This window comes from Xenopus laevis, chromosome 1S, assembly GCF_017654675.1.
Source record: "Xenopus laevis strain J_2021 chromosome 1S, Xenopus_laevis_v10.1, whole genome shotgun sequence".
Classification (NCBI taxonomy): Eukaryota; Metazoa; Chordata; class Amphibia; order Anura; family Pipidae; genus Xenopus; species Xenopus laevis.
In genome coordinates this window covers 105,455,457-105,472,195 of record NC_054372.1, presented here as the reverse complement: position 1 = coordinate 105,472,195, position 16,739 = coordinate 105,455,457, and the positions used below count along the sequence as shown (strand labels likewise).

Sequence of the window (16,739 nt, the reverse complement as noted above, 5' to 3'; positions counted from 1 at the left end):
CCACACTGCAGCAGATTAGGTACCCACGGGCTGTCCGCACAGTGGACACAAAAAGTATAATCCATCCGAGACCTGATCACATTGGTGGTATTACGCAGGTGCCCAACCAATGGTGGACCCTACATGCTGAGCAGAATCCCTGAGTTTCCTTAAAGGCAGCTGTTAGAATTCAATACAATAGTTGCTAATATTCCACAGATGCTGCTGGGAAATGTATCAACTAATGTAGCAAAGTGTAACAGTTCAGAATCTGCATCTGGATCACTGAACTTCCAGACACCAGAGTCAGGAACATTAAACTTTTAACTTCAATTTTGGAAAATGGTAAAATCTAAAAGATGGGAAGCAATTGGGAAAAAAACACTATTTTGGTGAACAGTGATGTGGAAAAAAAGTCTTTGCTACTGCGAGAAGCAATTTTGCTTGTTTTTTTTTTTACCTCTTGTTTTTTGTCCTGTGAACTCAAGGATTGATAAATCTGCCTCCAAAACTTAATGCCAAACAGTATATACCATTTTAAATATTTACTCACTCACTTAGTGGCTTGTGGCTCACTTGGTTTAGGTGTCCATATGAGTAGTTGGTTCTGTATATTTGTATTAAAGGGAATATATCATCTTATAAGAGTATTTGTTACACAGATAAACTGTAAGCTGGGGAATGAGGAACACGTTATTATGATGTTATTTTATATTGAGTGTTACTGCTGCAAACTGTCCATCAAAAAGGAAAACATTTCTGATTTAACAATGTATTTATTAAAAAAATTGCCTATACTGTTAATCCCTACTGAGATACACTGTATGGTACCACCTTAATGAATGCATTTGACTGGTCATAGTAGTCATAATCAAACACATTTACAAAGTTATCTACCTTACTTTCTTGACTTTCTTTGACTTTGACTTTCTTGACTGCCCAGAGAATGTTCTTGAATGTTAGGAAAGTGTTTATAGATGAAAAGAAAAAACACTGAACTGCTGAGAATTCGTGTGGGTTCTCATGTCTATACAGCCACCTTTTGATAGCCCCAAATGGTACCCAAGTGCTCAGATATTGTGTCTTGAGTGGGCTGCACACTGTGTCCATCCAGGTACTGCTTTGGTTCTCCATTAGAATAGGGTTACTGGGTCACTTGAAAATAAAAGGACACATAATATATTCATGTTGCAGGACTGTACTAATTCCTTGTAAACTAAACTGCAATATATGTGGTTTTTCTAGACGTGTCTCTGAAGTGATTTGAGTGAACCTTATATTAAGGATCAGCCCCATACAGGGCCGGGCCAAGGTAGTTTGGCACCCTAGGCAAGGGTTCCAATCAGCGCCCCCCCCCCTCCTATATTAGCATTTCCTACCTTACCATTCTGTTTTTTTAATAAAAGAAAAACGCATTATTGAATGAAACTTTTGTATATATATATATATATATATATATATATATGTAATATTTACAAATAAAAATAAGGTACACCAAAATAGAAAAACATCATAAGCCCAAGCCCCCCCCCATCTGTACCTGTGCCAGCCCAGCTGTCATCATAGGCCCAAGCCCCCCATCTGTACCTGTGCCAGCAGTTCAAGGTCCCAAGCCTCGCCCAGCCCAGCAGTCATCATAGGTCCAAGCCCCCCCATCTGTACCTGTGCCAGGCCAGCAGTCATCAAGGCCCCAAGCTTTCCCCCCATCTGTACCTGTGCCAGCCCAGCAGCCATCATAGGCCCAAGACCCCCCCATCTGTACCTGTGCCAGCAGTTCAAGGTCCCAAGCCTTCCCCCATCTGTACCTTTGCCAGCCCAACCCAAGCCCCCCCCCCATCTGTACCTGTGTCTGCTGCCCAGCAAGCGACTTCAATTCCTTGGGAAAGTACTCGTGGTAGTAGGCAGCTGCCCAAAGCGCCCAGGTGCCCCAGCCAGCAGGACAGAGCAGACAAGTCTTCAGCGCCGTGTTACTGCACCTCCCTCTAGGCGCGCACAGCAGGTCCTCTCTCTGCCGGGTCTAACTGATTCTATTCTATGCACAGGCGCTTGCGCCGCAGCCCAATGAGCATGCGCGCATCATCGTCAAAGTGGAAGGCACCAACTCACGCTCCCAGGAGGGGGAGCACGTTCAAACTTATACAAGATTTTTAAAAAAAAACCAGAGGGGGTTGGGGGCATGCGATTTTTTTTTGTAAAGCTTTACAAAAGGCCATGGGAATTGGAAACTGAATTGTAAAAATTGAAGAAGAAAAAAATTCCCCATGAGAAGTGCGCCCCCCCAGCGACTGCGCCCTAGGCGGCTGCCTACTCTGCCTACCCCTTGTTCCGGCCCTGGCCCCATAATATAGGATCCTGTGACTTACAATAAAATAGGCCTCTAGATTTAAGTAAATGAAAGCAAAACCAGTAAATCTTCTTCTTCTGAAATCAATTAGTAGTTAGTAGGTAAAATTGAACCATGTTAGCCAGTCACAGGGCAAAAAAAAAGTGATATAAAGGTGATACCTTTATTGGCTAACTAAGATAACTTTAGCAAGCTTTCAGAACATTTTAGTTCCTTTTTCAGGTTGATTTCAAGTTAAGTAGTCAGTGTACCCTCTTGTGGTGAAATCTTAGAAAGCAATGCAAATACATTTATTTAAAAATACATTGCAAAAATGACTCTAAAGGGATAAATTGGGTCATTCCAAAAAAGAATTGCTTATAATAACCAGACCAAAATCTTGGAGCATTTGTTCTGGCTCCATGAAAGGCCAATAAACATGAACTGAAATGAGATGAGACAGGTCCTGCAATACAGGCACAAAATGTAGCTGCTCCACCGATCTCATACATATGTATGTATGTATATATATATATATATATATATACCTGTATATATATTTGTATATATATACACATATATAAATAATATTTATGATAAGCAATGAGGGAAAATATTGATATGGACGCAGATATTTTTTGCTTAGACTTGGGTAGTTTATACTAGAATACTTTTTATTACACAGCACCCCAGTGGTCAGGGATTTATATATGATTCAGTACATAAACATTCTTTAGGGCATCTAAGCATGTAAAGCATATTCCAACCTGTGAATAGGTTATGAGTAACTTAACCATAGGGCGCACAATACAATATATTTCTCTTTTCACTTGGGCTAGTAATTAGGCGTAAAATGTTTTGTTTCCATAAAATACAGAGCTAGTCACTGGGCAGTTTAGCTTATTTAATAATCCTTATTTGTTTTATTATCACACTAATAGAGAGACATATATTTATACTTTTAAATCAACCTAAAAAAATGTTTCAAGTGAATGTAGTAATATGCAGAATGGCCACTAGATGTCAATAAATGACAACACAGGAACGTCATTGCATTTGGAAAGACACAAAGGGGGAATACATAAAAGTTTGGTGATTTTGTTGATAAACTCTCAAAAAGCTTGTACATATGACACGAAAATTGCCATGCACACACTTTATAACAACTTTGAAAGTTGTCAGTAGAGGCAGAAATGATGGAAAAGTGGTCTGTGAATAAGCCGGCAGAAAAACAACATTTTTATACAACAGTTTTGCAACATTTTACTCTACCGACATTTTTATGAATTCCCCTCATATAGTCAAAATATGGGAAACATTTTTTTTCATCAACACTTTAAAAAGGAACAATTATTTAAGAAAAAAAAAGCTGTTTTAAAAGTTCCTGTTTCTCTGCCAGCTCCTTCAGAAGCTGTAAAGGGGTTAAAGGGGTTGTTTACCTTTGAGATGATTTTAAGTACGATGTAGAGAGCGATATTCTGAGACAATTTGTAATTGGTTTTAATTTTTTTTTTATTGAAGGTTTTTGAGTTATTTAGCTTTTCATTCAGCAGCTCTTCAATTTGCATCTTAAGCAATCTGGTAACTAGGGTCCAAATTTAGCAACCATGCATTTATCTGAATAAGAGACAAATACAAATAAGAGATGGGTTGAATATAAGGATCAGTAATAAAAAGTAACAATACATTTGTAGCCTTACAGAGCATTTGTTTTTTAGAAGGGAGTCAGTGCCGCCCATTTGAAAGCTGCGAAGAGTCAGAAGAAAAAGGCAAATAACTATAAAACTATAAAAAAAAAAATAATGAAAAGTTGCTTAGAATTGGCCGTTCTATAACATAATGAAAGTTACTTTAATGGTGAACCACCCTTTTAATGTCTATGAAGAAGAGTAATATGATAAGTCACCTAAGTACATGTATTTTAGGACCCTTACACATGGGCATTTATCCATGCATTCTCCTGTGGTGGTGAAAATTAACCCTGTTTATTTCATTTTTCAGGATAAATCTTCTTCCATAAACTGTAAATGTTCGGTGATAAATATGGATCTTTTCAGCTACTAGTGAATGTGACAAACTAGTGAATCCCAAATGAAACAGTGTATCATTGTTCTGGGGCGATTCTAGACCAGGAGCCACCTGCGTTGCCAGTCTTTACCAGGGGTGATTCTGAACGTTGTGCCTCCCTGAGGTTGCTCCTGAGATGCTGCCAGCCCCTTGTCCCCAGGGCTTACTTTTCCTGCGACAAGGGGGGTTTGGGGGCCATATCACTAGTGCAATAGTGCTCTCTGCACTAAAAGAATCAAATCTACAGTTTAAAAAAATGGAAATTCTGCTGTTTAAGATTGGCATTTTGTTCTGCACTGCCACCTGTGGCGAATTGGTCAACTCGCCTCATATAAGCAGTGCCTTTTCTTTCCTCATATGTGATACTGATTTCATAAATCTGGAACCCAGACAGAATTCTGCCCCGATTGATGTAAAACTCAGGCAATCATGGGATGCCACATGCTGATGTCACAGACCTGCTTCTAAACATTGTCCCATCCGGCCTCGTTGGCTGGACCTTCCATAGACCAAAGGTGGCAACCCTTGTGTGTGACTCCTGCAGTCAGTTACACATGACTACCTGTGGCAGCTGCACAAATGGAAGCCAACATATCCCAGTCTGAGCTTCTCTGTATTTTTATCTGAGGATGCTAGGGAGTAAGCTGCACTGAAATGTTTCATGCTCCCCTGCATGAAAAATCAGAACCCAGCGACCCTTATGATTTAGACCATATAGTGGTCATTTTTATCATAATATTACTTGCACTGGAGATAGTGACATCCATTATTTTTTGGTGAGCACTCCCATTTTAAAAAGTTCCTTCTCCTGCTAAAGAGCATTTTTTCTTTAATGCTGGAGCCTGAGGGATGCTTAAGTAAAACAGCTGGGCTGAATGCAGTGTAACGTAATGTATTCTGTGGATCTGATCCTCACCTGTTTACACCTGAATTTAACTTCCTTAACTTCCTTGTAGCTCAGCAAAAGGGCAGAGGGGAGGCACTATATGTATGTACAGTATTTGCATGTATATTTTGAGGGCCCTCTGGCTATGCTGTGTACTATGTTCAGTACAGCTGTGCAGTAGGCAGTGTAATCTGAATTTCTGTATTTCTGCTTTCTGTGGAGCCCTGTATAATAGGTTCATTATATGTGTTGTTAATGAAATGCTTACAATCGTCTTTACTGTGAAAACCTGAAACATATCAGTATAAAATTGAAATCTTATCCTATTCAATATAGACAAAGATCGGGAGTGCCTATACATGCCCACTGCATGTTTCCTGGCATAATAAATATGTTACTAACCAGTTGGAGGGATGAGTGTGTTTCTTTTGTGGTTAAAATTTGGTCAGGTCCACCAAAGCTACAAAAATATTAGCTATTGCTGTAAGTTACCCCAGTATAAAGTAGGGATGCACTAAATCCACTATTTTGGATTCGGGCGAACCCCTGAAGAGTTTTGGAATCTAACAGATGAAATGCTAAGAGACCAAATAGTGGAAAAAACAAACTCACCTCGCATTAGAGAGAGACTGCTCCTAGAGCAGGATTTAACCATTGCAAAGGCTATTATTGCTAGCCAAATTGAAACAGCAATGGCAGAGGCTAAAACTCTCAGTCAGGGGACTGCTGGTAATGTACAGATTGTGAATTCAGCAATGTGGTCTAATAATGCACAGTCACAGGCAAATACAAATAGAAAATACTGCTTTTGCTGTGGTTCAACACAACACACTGCAAATCATGTTACATGTCCTGCAAAGGCTATATAGTGCTGCAGATGCACAAAGGTAGGACATTTTGCTAAGATCTGCCGTAGTTCTGCTAAAGATGTTCATGAAGTCACTACTACAAATGTCACTAGTGTGGCTAAAGCTGGTAAAGCTAAAGCTGGTACATTTATTCCAGACAAGTTTATTTTGCACTGTCAGTGTCAGTACTGCTTCTGCTGACAAGGGACACTCCATTAACCTGATGCTTGATACAGGTTGTTTCTCATATATCAGCTAAAGTAATAACATTTCTGTCAAAAATCTAAAGGTAATCCAAAGGAGTTAATATCAGACAACGGATCACAGTTTGTCTCATATGAGTTTGTATCCTTTCTGAGAGAGAGGAATATTGTGCATAGAAAATCTTCAGAGTATTACCCACAAGCAAATGGAGAAATCGAGCGATTCAACAGAAGTCTGAAAGAAGCACTACAGAAAGCAAATCTTACTGGAAAATCTTGGAAAGTATTTACAACAGAGTTCCTACATAACTACAGAGCAACGTGCCATGCAACAACCCAATCATCTCCTGCTGAATTATTACATGGAAGGCAGATGCGCACTAAGTTACATGTTGCAGACATCAAACTTCCACAAAATACCGTGACTACAAAATCATCTACTGCTGACATTGTGAAACATCAAAAAGCCAAATGCAAGGCTTATACTGACAGAATATGTGGTGCAAGAGAAGTACACTTTCAGCCTGGATCTTTAGTCAGAATTAAGAAACCAGGAATACTGAAACAAGGACAATCTAAATTTACTACACCACTTGAAGTGAGACGCCAGCAAGGACCATACACATATAAACTGTCTGATGGACGCATATGGAATGCAAGTCGTCTTGCTCCTGTTAGATATGACTTTGGAGAAGCTCAATTTGATGGACATTTTCCTACTCCTGATGTCAACTGCAATAGGCCTGAAGAAAGTGAACCTATAAGGCGAACTGAGAGAATCAGAAAACTACCTGCATGGACCAAGGACTATGTGATGTGAAGAATGTATATTATTGCTTTAAGATGCATTGTTGTTGTTTATTATAGTTGTCCAAATGCTTTCCTACTATATGGGGAACATGTGGTGTTTATACAAATGGCCTGCAGGTGTCACTGTCTACATGAGTTACTGTGCATACTTCCTGTCAGCTTAAAAGTGAAAGTTACTGTTGTGTAATGCCTGCATGACTCTCCTAATAAAGCACTCTCCTCATCCTCGGCTACCCAAAACATAACAGTTACCTGTTTTTTCAAAATATGAATAAATGCCATTTTTCTATGCTGAAATCCAGCTGTTTAACAGTTCTTCTCTTTCTGCATAATTTGAAATTTTGGCAGGGAAGGAGGGACTAAAACACTGATGTTACAAATTGTAACAACTTCTCCACAGCTTACAGACAGCATGCAGGAACTACATAACCCACAATGCATTGCACTGTGGTGTTCCTTTCCTTATTGAAATCACGTGTGCAGGGAATTGTGGGGTTTTGAGGATGCAGGCTAAGGACAGCTGGCTGCTGATACAAAGTAACAGTAGTCAGCCAGCTCAGCAAAGAAGTCGGACAGATCAGCAGGAGAGCAGGGGGCTAGGCTTAAAAATCAGGAAAAGTCTGTATATTTTTTAAATTGATGTAGATTGCAAAGTTGCTCAAAATTGTTTACTTATCAAAAAGCTTAAGTTATGTTTGTGTGGAGTTCCCCTTTAAACAATAACTTACTATAAAATCCATAGTATATTAATAGTATATTAAACCCAATACAGTATATTTAACCCAAAGGGCCTCTTGCTATAATAAGTAATATAGTTAGTAAACTAAATTATCCAAACTATTCACCATAATGAGCAAATGAAATGCAAGCATATTCAAATGAACTAGACATGTATATGTATTTATAAACAAGTCTTTTTTTTTATTTCTACTCAAATATTTTCAGTATGTCTATTGTACTCGCCATTACGCAGCAATTTTTCTCTGAGCTCAGTGAACCTTTCAGCTTAATTAGCATATTTTCCAGCAAGGTTATTAACCTTTCTATTCCTACAAAGCGTTATTATTTATGCAAAACTGAAGACAGAGTAGGGAGTGCAGTGAATAGAAACAAATGACATTTCAAACAACACCAAGCTGATCCTATGCATTACAAAAAATAAATTAATCGCAACCGCTGAGCAAGAATAGCAGGATCTGTACCCTGCTTTTAAAAATGTTTGTTGTGTACAGTCATTACTAAGCAAAGCTGTGCATGACAAAAAAAGCAGTTCCTATTATTTTTGATGACTTTCTTGCTCTACTTGATTTTTAAACTATAAAGAGTTTACAGCAGAAAAAATGCAACAGGCAAGTGTGTCTTCTCTTTTAACCAGCGGTTCCCAAATGGTAGATCACTATATTCTAGTAGATTGTCAGTTTAAGAGCAGTATATTATTGCAGCCTACCATTGTCCACAAATAACATCATTAAATTATGTTTTGGGTCTGTAGTGTTCCCTAAAGGGGGGTTTACATCTTTAAATTAGCTTCTAGGGGCATATTCATTATACTGTGTGTAACACCTATTTGGGCCACTCGGGGTTAATTCACCAGCTAGAATACTAGAGCATGGGTTACACGCGACTTACACCCAGGGCAGGGCCTTCGCTAAGTGGAAGTGTTCCCTCTATGGTGTAGTGCAACTACATCCCCCCAGGCTACTGTGCACACAAAAACAACTTGGACGCCAGGAGGTTCTTAACAATCAGGAACAGTTTATTATGCCAAAAAGGGCAAATGACCACAGGTTTCAGTACTCACGCAGGAGTTGAGGAAAACAGCATATTGTGAGTTCACACAGATCAAAGGCAGGCTCACACAGAGAGTACACAGGCAAATGCAGTACAACCTTTCCCTCCTGGAAGTTGTCAGGAAAGCAGCTTCTACCCTACAGTCCCTCCTCACTGAGGTCCCTGACTGGAGGCAACACACAGAGCTTCTGGGAAGCTACTCCCTTACTGCAAATCCTTGTTGGAGCTCAGCTGCTCATTCTCTCTATCCTATCTGCCTTTCTCTCCTAGAGAGACTATGAAAAGTCTGCCCTAGTATATCTATTCCTCATTCACGGGGTTGCCTGGTCCCCGACTTGGACACATGCCTTCTTCTGGGCCTATTGCCACTCCCTGCACACACTATATAGGCAAGAGTGGCCTATATACTAAGAGCTGCCACGCTTGGTCCTGGAAAGCAGATTGAAAAGCCAGATGGTCCTCATTCCTTGCTGAGTATTCTGGGCAAATAATTCCATTTTAGCAGTCTGCTGTGCCCTGTTGCCTCTCATTGTCTGGGGGAGTAGGAGGCCAACCTGTGATCCCAAGAGAGGAGATATTTGCCAGCTATTGGGATATAATCAGAACACTGTAGACAAGCTATTGAGCAGTGGCAAGTCATGCAGACCACTGCCCCCTCTTTAACTTTTGAAATTATACTCTAATATTCAGGCCCTAATTTGCAGTAAGGCCATAAAGGCCCGGGCCTAGGTCAGCATGCCATCCAGCCACAAAAGTATTTTCTGGATTCTGGAGCACTAGAGACTAAGCAATAGTGCTCTAGTATGAGGAAAGGATATGTATGTTCATCCTGTGGTACAGAGGAGGATACAGAGGCAGCCAGCCGCCGGGCTCCCTCAAGGTTAATCCAGCCCTACTGATATAGTTTATGATTCACATACTTGTGCAAGTTAAAAAAGACAACTAAAAATGTCTTTCCCTTAGGTTGCATAATCCCTAATACTGTATATTCATCAAAAGACACCAGTAAGATCATGTTTCTATAAATTATACAAGAGGTTCTGATTAGTTTAAGGAATTCCACACAAGCTTTACAATTCCAGAATTACCAACAGAAATGTGGCTGATCATGACACTTTAAAACTTTGGTTCTGGCTTTGTTAATTCTTGAGATAAACAGGGAAAACAGGGAAGTCAAAGTTACCCCAAATGTGGTCCTTGTTAGGTGGAGAATTAGATTACCATTACACATCACCCCACCCATTACCTTCTACTGTTATTTATGCACTTGTAATCTGATTATTTAGCATGCAAGAACCAAACAGTTATTAACAGCTACAGGGAAATACAGTAAAGGCTGTCTAACTCGAAAGAGTAAGAGCATACAATTAATGAATTGGCAAGGTACTGGGCAGAGCTGGGCCTAAAGTTAGACTGCCCTGTCTTTTACTACCAAGCCAATCTCCGAAGCCTGCTCACTTGTCTACTAAAACATTTGACTACGCTGAGCCTTAGTTAGAAAAGGTAATACAGGCAGGGCCAGAACTAGAGGTAGAAAGAAGAGGCACGTACCTAGGGCATACCTCCCAATTGTCCCATTTTTCACGGGACAGTCGAGATTTTGACAGCTCAACCCGCAGTCCCGGATTGTTACTGAAATGTCCCAACTTTCTTTTTCATCTCCTGCACTGAACGGCCAGAAAATGATACAATGTCTTACTTAATAAACAGAATAGATACTTAGATACTTTTGTAACAACTGACTTTTGACAATTCATCTTCATTAGCAAATTTTAACAACACATAAAAACCACAGAAATGTGTTCAAACTTTCATAACTTGCCAACTTTTGTAAAATGGACATGTGAGCGTGGCCAAAAAAATCCACTGTGCTCCTCATGGCAAATCTTTTTGTCCCTTTTTCTATTTCTAAAATGTTGGGAGGTATGACCTAGGGCGCAACAGTGGTGAAACTGGGCACAGACCTCTTCTGCTTTGCCTAACCCTAGTCCAGCCCTGGATTAGAGAAATGGTGTGTCCAGTGCCCTTCACTATATTGGGGAACCACATCACTGCACTGTGCTCATCACTCGCCCCCTCCAAACCCATGCTCGCCACAGCTTGTGCGCATGCATACTCATGCGGGACAGGGCGTATAATCCAGGACAGCCCTGCCTAGGGCATCCATAGTTATTGGCCCTTTGCTTGATGAAGGTATATGCCTAGGGTCCTTTTGCCAGCCCCACCATTGCATCATAGACATGCCTCTGCTGCCTACCTCTAGTTTTGGTCATATACAGACATATACAGTCTAAACCTGTAAACACAATGTTGGGCTGGTGTAATTCTTTTAGTTATTGACATTTCCACCTCTGGAGTATTTTCATCAGATATACTTGTTTCTCAAATTCTAATTGAAATAATCTTTCACAATAATTACTCCTGAATAGTATATGTTTTTTTCAAGCACATCAAGACCTGAGCTAAATTAAGAATATCAATGTAATGTAACCATGCACACATTTGCAATATTCTGGTGCTTTTCTTTTTCATTTTTTTTGGGTGTGTTCTTCACATCTAAAAGTCATGCTTACACACATTTCAAACTGGGAATTAACCCACACCCTCACCCCAGGCTCATATGACATACTATGAAGGAGGAAGCTTTATACAAGAGGCAGTCTGATTCTTCACTGAAGCCCCACCTCCGCTGTATCAGTTTATTACAGACTGAAAGTCTGAGGGCTCCACACTACAGAGTGACGTGAAGATGGTGGGGTACCTCAAAAGCGAGGTAAGTATAAGAGCTCCTTCACCCCCAACATGTCCCCGTCCCCAGTATCCTCAGTCCATTCTCATATTGATATTAAAACCAGTTAAATGGTACATATGCACATAAGGACTGTGACCTGGTAAAAGAGTTTGCTCAAACTCATAGAGCCCTATGCCCTGCAGGATGGGCAATTCTTATTAATTAGCAGACTGTGTTCTATGGTGTTGATTAGTCACCTGCCTTTGCCGATACATGTCAGATATGCTGCACAGGGCATCCCTTCCCACTAAACTGTACAAGTAGCTCTGTTAATTAATATTAAAAAATGTTTGTGTGTGTATACAGTTTTATTAACATAAAGGTCTGGAAGTATGCAAAAGCTGGAGAATTATCTGCCCTGAGAGTGTTACAAGAAGGGCTTCTCCAAATTCTGCTTTACTTCTGTATGTTTGTGATTCTGCATGTTTTCCTCATTCCCTTTCTATGCTTGCTCAGTTCTGTCCCTCCTCAGTCATTCAGGGTCTCTCTTTCAGCCCTGGTCTCTCCTTTTCAGTCAGCACTTGGTTTACTTTCCTGGTCTACATTTTTTTTCCCTTCATTCTCCACTCTGTTAGGCAGCAAGCGCCATAATGCAGGTGAAATCTCAAGTGTGTGATTTCTGAGCATTCCATTGATCACATTTTCTTGTATATATGTTAGAACAGAGTTTTTCGTAAACTGCAGAAGAACACTGACTGCCTCCTTTTTAGCCCTTTAGTCCTGGTTTAAGGATTCATCTGGCATAATTACATGTAGAGGAAATTCATACATTCTATTCAGTGTGAAGTGGGTTGGTGCTCATAATTCTGTCTCCTTTTTAGCCACTGCAGATTGAATTATACTCCTGTTATTCTACAGTAGCCCCATGTCAATTATAGGGTATAATCAGCCAAAATGTATTTTTGCATAATGAAAAACCTGTAATGGTAAGCACTGTTTAATTAAACATGTTCAATTATATTAAAGTTAGTTGTAAATGTTTTAAGTACAATTTGAAACTGTACATTTTTATATTTTTATATTCTCTAGTAGTGACTTTTGAAGCAGTGGCAGAATCAGAACTTCTCCTGGTCTTTTTAATCCGTTGGCTTCTGCTTCTGAGTCAGAAGCAGCAATGCTGTGAATTCAAACAGGCAGATAGATAATGCTTTTAGGGATGTGTTAGTACATCTTTAAAATGCCTTGAAATAATTTAATGTGCCCCAGTCCATCAGATCTTTGCCCTGCCAACCGACCAAATGTCACTTTTAGGTCAGCACTGCAAAAACCGGTTTTGTTAGTCTACGGAGTAAGGGCGGCTGATTTAATTCGTTTTAATTGTGTTTTTACAATCTAAGCCAGAAGTAGCATGGAACTTTCATTTCAGTTTTTCAGTTTGCTGTTTAGAGCAAGACACACCTCAAACCATACATTTTTCCTCATTAAAAAAATAGGCAAAAATGATGTTCAATGCATTATTTATTGACCTAATATTGTAAGAGGAATTATACTTTATATTAGTGCCAGGTAACTTTTTAAACATGTACTGACCAGTTCTTTTTAAAGATCCAAAATGTGTCAGTACCCCTTTAATGTTTTTAATTCTTTCATCAGGTATTATTGATAGTTTATTTAAAATGCAAGTGTAAATTCAGACTTGAAAGTAAATATGTATTTCCACTAACAGGAAGAATACCATTGTGCACTGAAAGATGCTGGTGAGAAACTTGTGGTGATTGACTTCACTGCAACATGGTGTGGGCCATGCCAGATAATTGCCCCAGACTTTGATGTAAGTGGTGTAAAATGTGCCCGTGTGCGTGTGCAGGCATATATAACAAGAAGACACACTGTTGTGAATTGCGGTAACAGAGCTTTCTGCTACCACAAGCCACTGCAACAGCTTTATTCTTCATAGAAAATCATAGATGGCGCTAGAGATGCCACAGTGTTTATCAACACTAAAACAAGGTGCCAAATCTTCCAAAGCAGAGCTTTAACCTATGTCAGCATAGTAGCCAAGAATAATAGGTTACTATTCCCTCCCAAGCAATGGCATAAGCAATTTACATTAAAGGAGAATTAAATTCTCCATCAAACCCATCCCCCTCCTTTGGCTCACCTGACTGCTCCAACACAGCACTGGTTAACTGCTAAAATTGTCCCAGGTACTGTATGTACCTTATATAAAAATGCAGAGATGCTGCAACTACCATAAAATACATAGTTAATGAGACAATTCATAGTCATATTAAACAACTATAGATGGCCTTTGTTTTCTGCTGTAAACTATTTTATTGTGTTTTTTTACAGAAGTTAAGCACAGACAATCCTGATATTGTGTTGCACAAAGTAGATGTGGATGATGCATCAGTAAGTTATTACAGTATACAGTATATTACAGTATATTTCCTAGGAAACTTGTGTTGCAAACAGGGCCAGAACTAGGGGTAGGCAGAAGAGGCCTAGGGTGCAGAGGTAAAGGGGTGCCATACTTCTTCTACCTCCTTCCCCTAGTTTGAGTCCTTCTCAGTGTTGGACTAGCCCACCGGGATACCAGGAAAACTCCCGGGGGCCCAGGCTTCAGTGGGCCTCTTGCTTCTAAACATTTGGCCTATTTCATGGTCATTCCCTATTTCTTTATGGGAAAAAGAGGCTTAATAATGGAATAATAGAGGCTAGTAAGCAGATATAAAAGACTAGGAGAATAAAGAGGTTAAGTGAAGAAAGGAGGACAAATTGTTTGGAAAGTGGGCCCTCAGCCTTAGGTTTTCTGGTGGGCCCCTGGCATATCAGTCCAACACTGGTCCTTCTGTTCGGCAGCTCTTTATCCACTGCAATCGGCTGAATGCAAATGTGATATTCCGCGGGGACATAAAGTGCCCAGATGGCTTGGCCCGGCACTGCTTTCAAATATATTGGAGATGGACTGTATATTTTCCTGCTGCCACAATCACACAAATAATTTACTAATTTGCTGATGTGTAGAAGGGGTTTTACAATCCAACCTCCTTTTTGACATGAGCTCATTCAGTTGGGCTTAGTGTATAAACAGTAACTGAACTGTACATAAGTCTATTTTTATTTCATACAGACATACCTTATTCCACAGATTAAAGGAAACCATGATAGTCTGCCTGTGGTGGAACTAGTTTCCCAAGCCCCTTTAGGCTCTCAGTGCAATCAATCCCTTACCGTGTTGCATTATAAATGTGATGCATTCTGGGTCTTTAAGTCCCTCTACTTTCCAAAGAATATGTGTACCCTCCACTATAGGATGCGGAAAGACTTCAAGTAACAGAATCCATCACTTCACAATGGAACAAGGTGTAAACTTAGTCCCAGTGAGAGCAAAAACTTGAGCAAATGCTTTGACCTCATTAAATGGCTCAAAAGGAGATGAATAGAGAGGTGAATCAACGTTCTTCACATTGCATGACTACTGTTTCACAGTGATATATAGGCCAGGTCAGAGACGAATGATGTCAATGCCCAGTCCTGGGTTCATTCCTACTGGGCCACGTTACAATAACTGAGTAGAAACACGAGGTATATGGTAAGATCGCTTTTAGGATACCTGGGAAAGTCCATGAGTTAACATATTTCCCAGGTTCCCAACAGAGTGGTTATCTAACTCCTGATAATACTATGGTTATTATTATATAGAATAACTTGTCCAGACCGTCTTCTCTGTGACTATGTCAGAATCTTTAATTATTTTTATAATTTTTAGGATGTGGCCCAACTCTGTGAAATTCGCTCCATGCCAACATTCATTTTCTACAAGTCTGGCAAAGAGGTATGCTGCAGCAGGGCTCATTTACTAACATGGATTCCCAGTGCAGAACAAAGTTACCTTGGTACTGTCATGATGTGGTTAAGTCAAGTGATATGCTGCTACAAATGATAAATTAAAAAAGGAAAAACAGAAAACAAATATTCTCTTTACACAGTTAACTGTGAACCGCGCAGATTCTGGCCTCAGAGTTTGGAAATTTTCGTGACTTTCAGCGCGTGTGCAGTGGTTCGGGACCGGAAATTTACTCCAACTGCACATGTGCTGAAAATGCCATCAATGCACGAAGATTACCGGAGAAGAAGATGGCTGCCATGAACTCTGAGGCCAGAATCTGCACGGAGGGGTAAGTAAAAAAATTAGGGGCATTTGCCCGGGGGGCAGGTAGGGAGGGGGGTCTAACCAGGGTGGGGGGATGGTTTTTTTAAACTACGGGTTGAATTCTCCTTTAAAACTTAATAACCCCCACTGCTTTCTTTAACCTCTGCAAAGATTTTCTGCAGCTTTGATGCTGGTTAGTAAGTAACATGCAGAAAATAAATACAGGCCTTTGCCTGGTACAGATGAAAGCAGAGGAGTGGCATCTCTCAAGTTTTTTTTTTACTCTCATTTTTCTGCATTAGTTCAATGAATAGTAGCAAAACATTTGTTTTTTTTATAGCTCAGTCCATTGAGAAACATCTGTATAAACAAACCCCTCTTCCACCAGCTGTGGCTTGTTCGGCTGTTATGTACAGAGAATTCGCTATGGACTGGTGTTTTGATTTTTTTGTTTTTATAGAAGTAGAATGTGACTTTAGTTCTATATCAGTTCACATTTTCTGTCCTATTAATAACATATAATACACATAATATTTATCAGCTAGGCGGCGACCATATGTATAGGTTACTTTTTATTTAATTCTGTGGCCATAATGACCATGCACCTCATTCAATAGCAAAATAGATTACAGACACTTTGAGGCCATACTCTATTACTGCCTGAAAACTGAAGCATGGGAAAGCAGTAATATTGTAAAAATATTTTTTTTCAAACATCTACTTTTTTTCCCCTCTCAGGTTGAGCGGTTCAGTGGTGCTGATATAGCGAAACTGAAGAATACAATCAAGAAGTTATGCTGAATCCTCATTGTTTACAAAACCTTTTACAAGAATAATATTTTTTTTATTATTCTCAGAAAACATATGGCTTTTTAAAAAAAATACATGCTTTGTACCAAGTGTGTGGTGTATCATGCAGTAAACTGGGCCTTATGTGATCTTTAA

The 16,739-nt window shown here is 39.7% G+C and overlaps 1 protein-coding gene across 1 annotated transcript; it reads left to right on the top strand.

The window, feature by feature from the left end:
• The first annotated feature begins 11,585 nt into the window (after positions 1-11,585).
• Positions 11,586-16,739, top strand: LOC108706331 (thioredoxin-2). The gene is made up of 5 exons (XM_018242856.2): positions 11,586-11,680; positions 13,365-13,469; positions 13,991-14,050; positions 15,411-15,476; positions 16,533-16,739. Exons 1-5 carry the CDS (start codon positions 11,657-11,659, stop codon positions 16,593-16,595), a joined length of 318 nt encoding a protein of 105 aa, XP_018098345.1. The 5' UTR covers positions 11,586-11,656; the 3' UTR covers positions 16,596-16,739.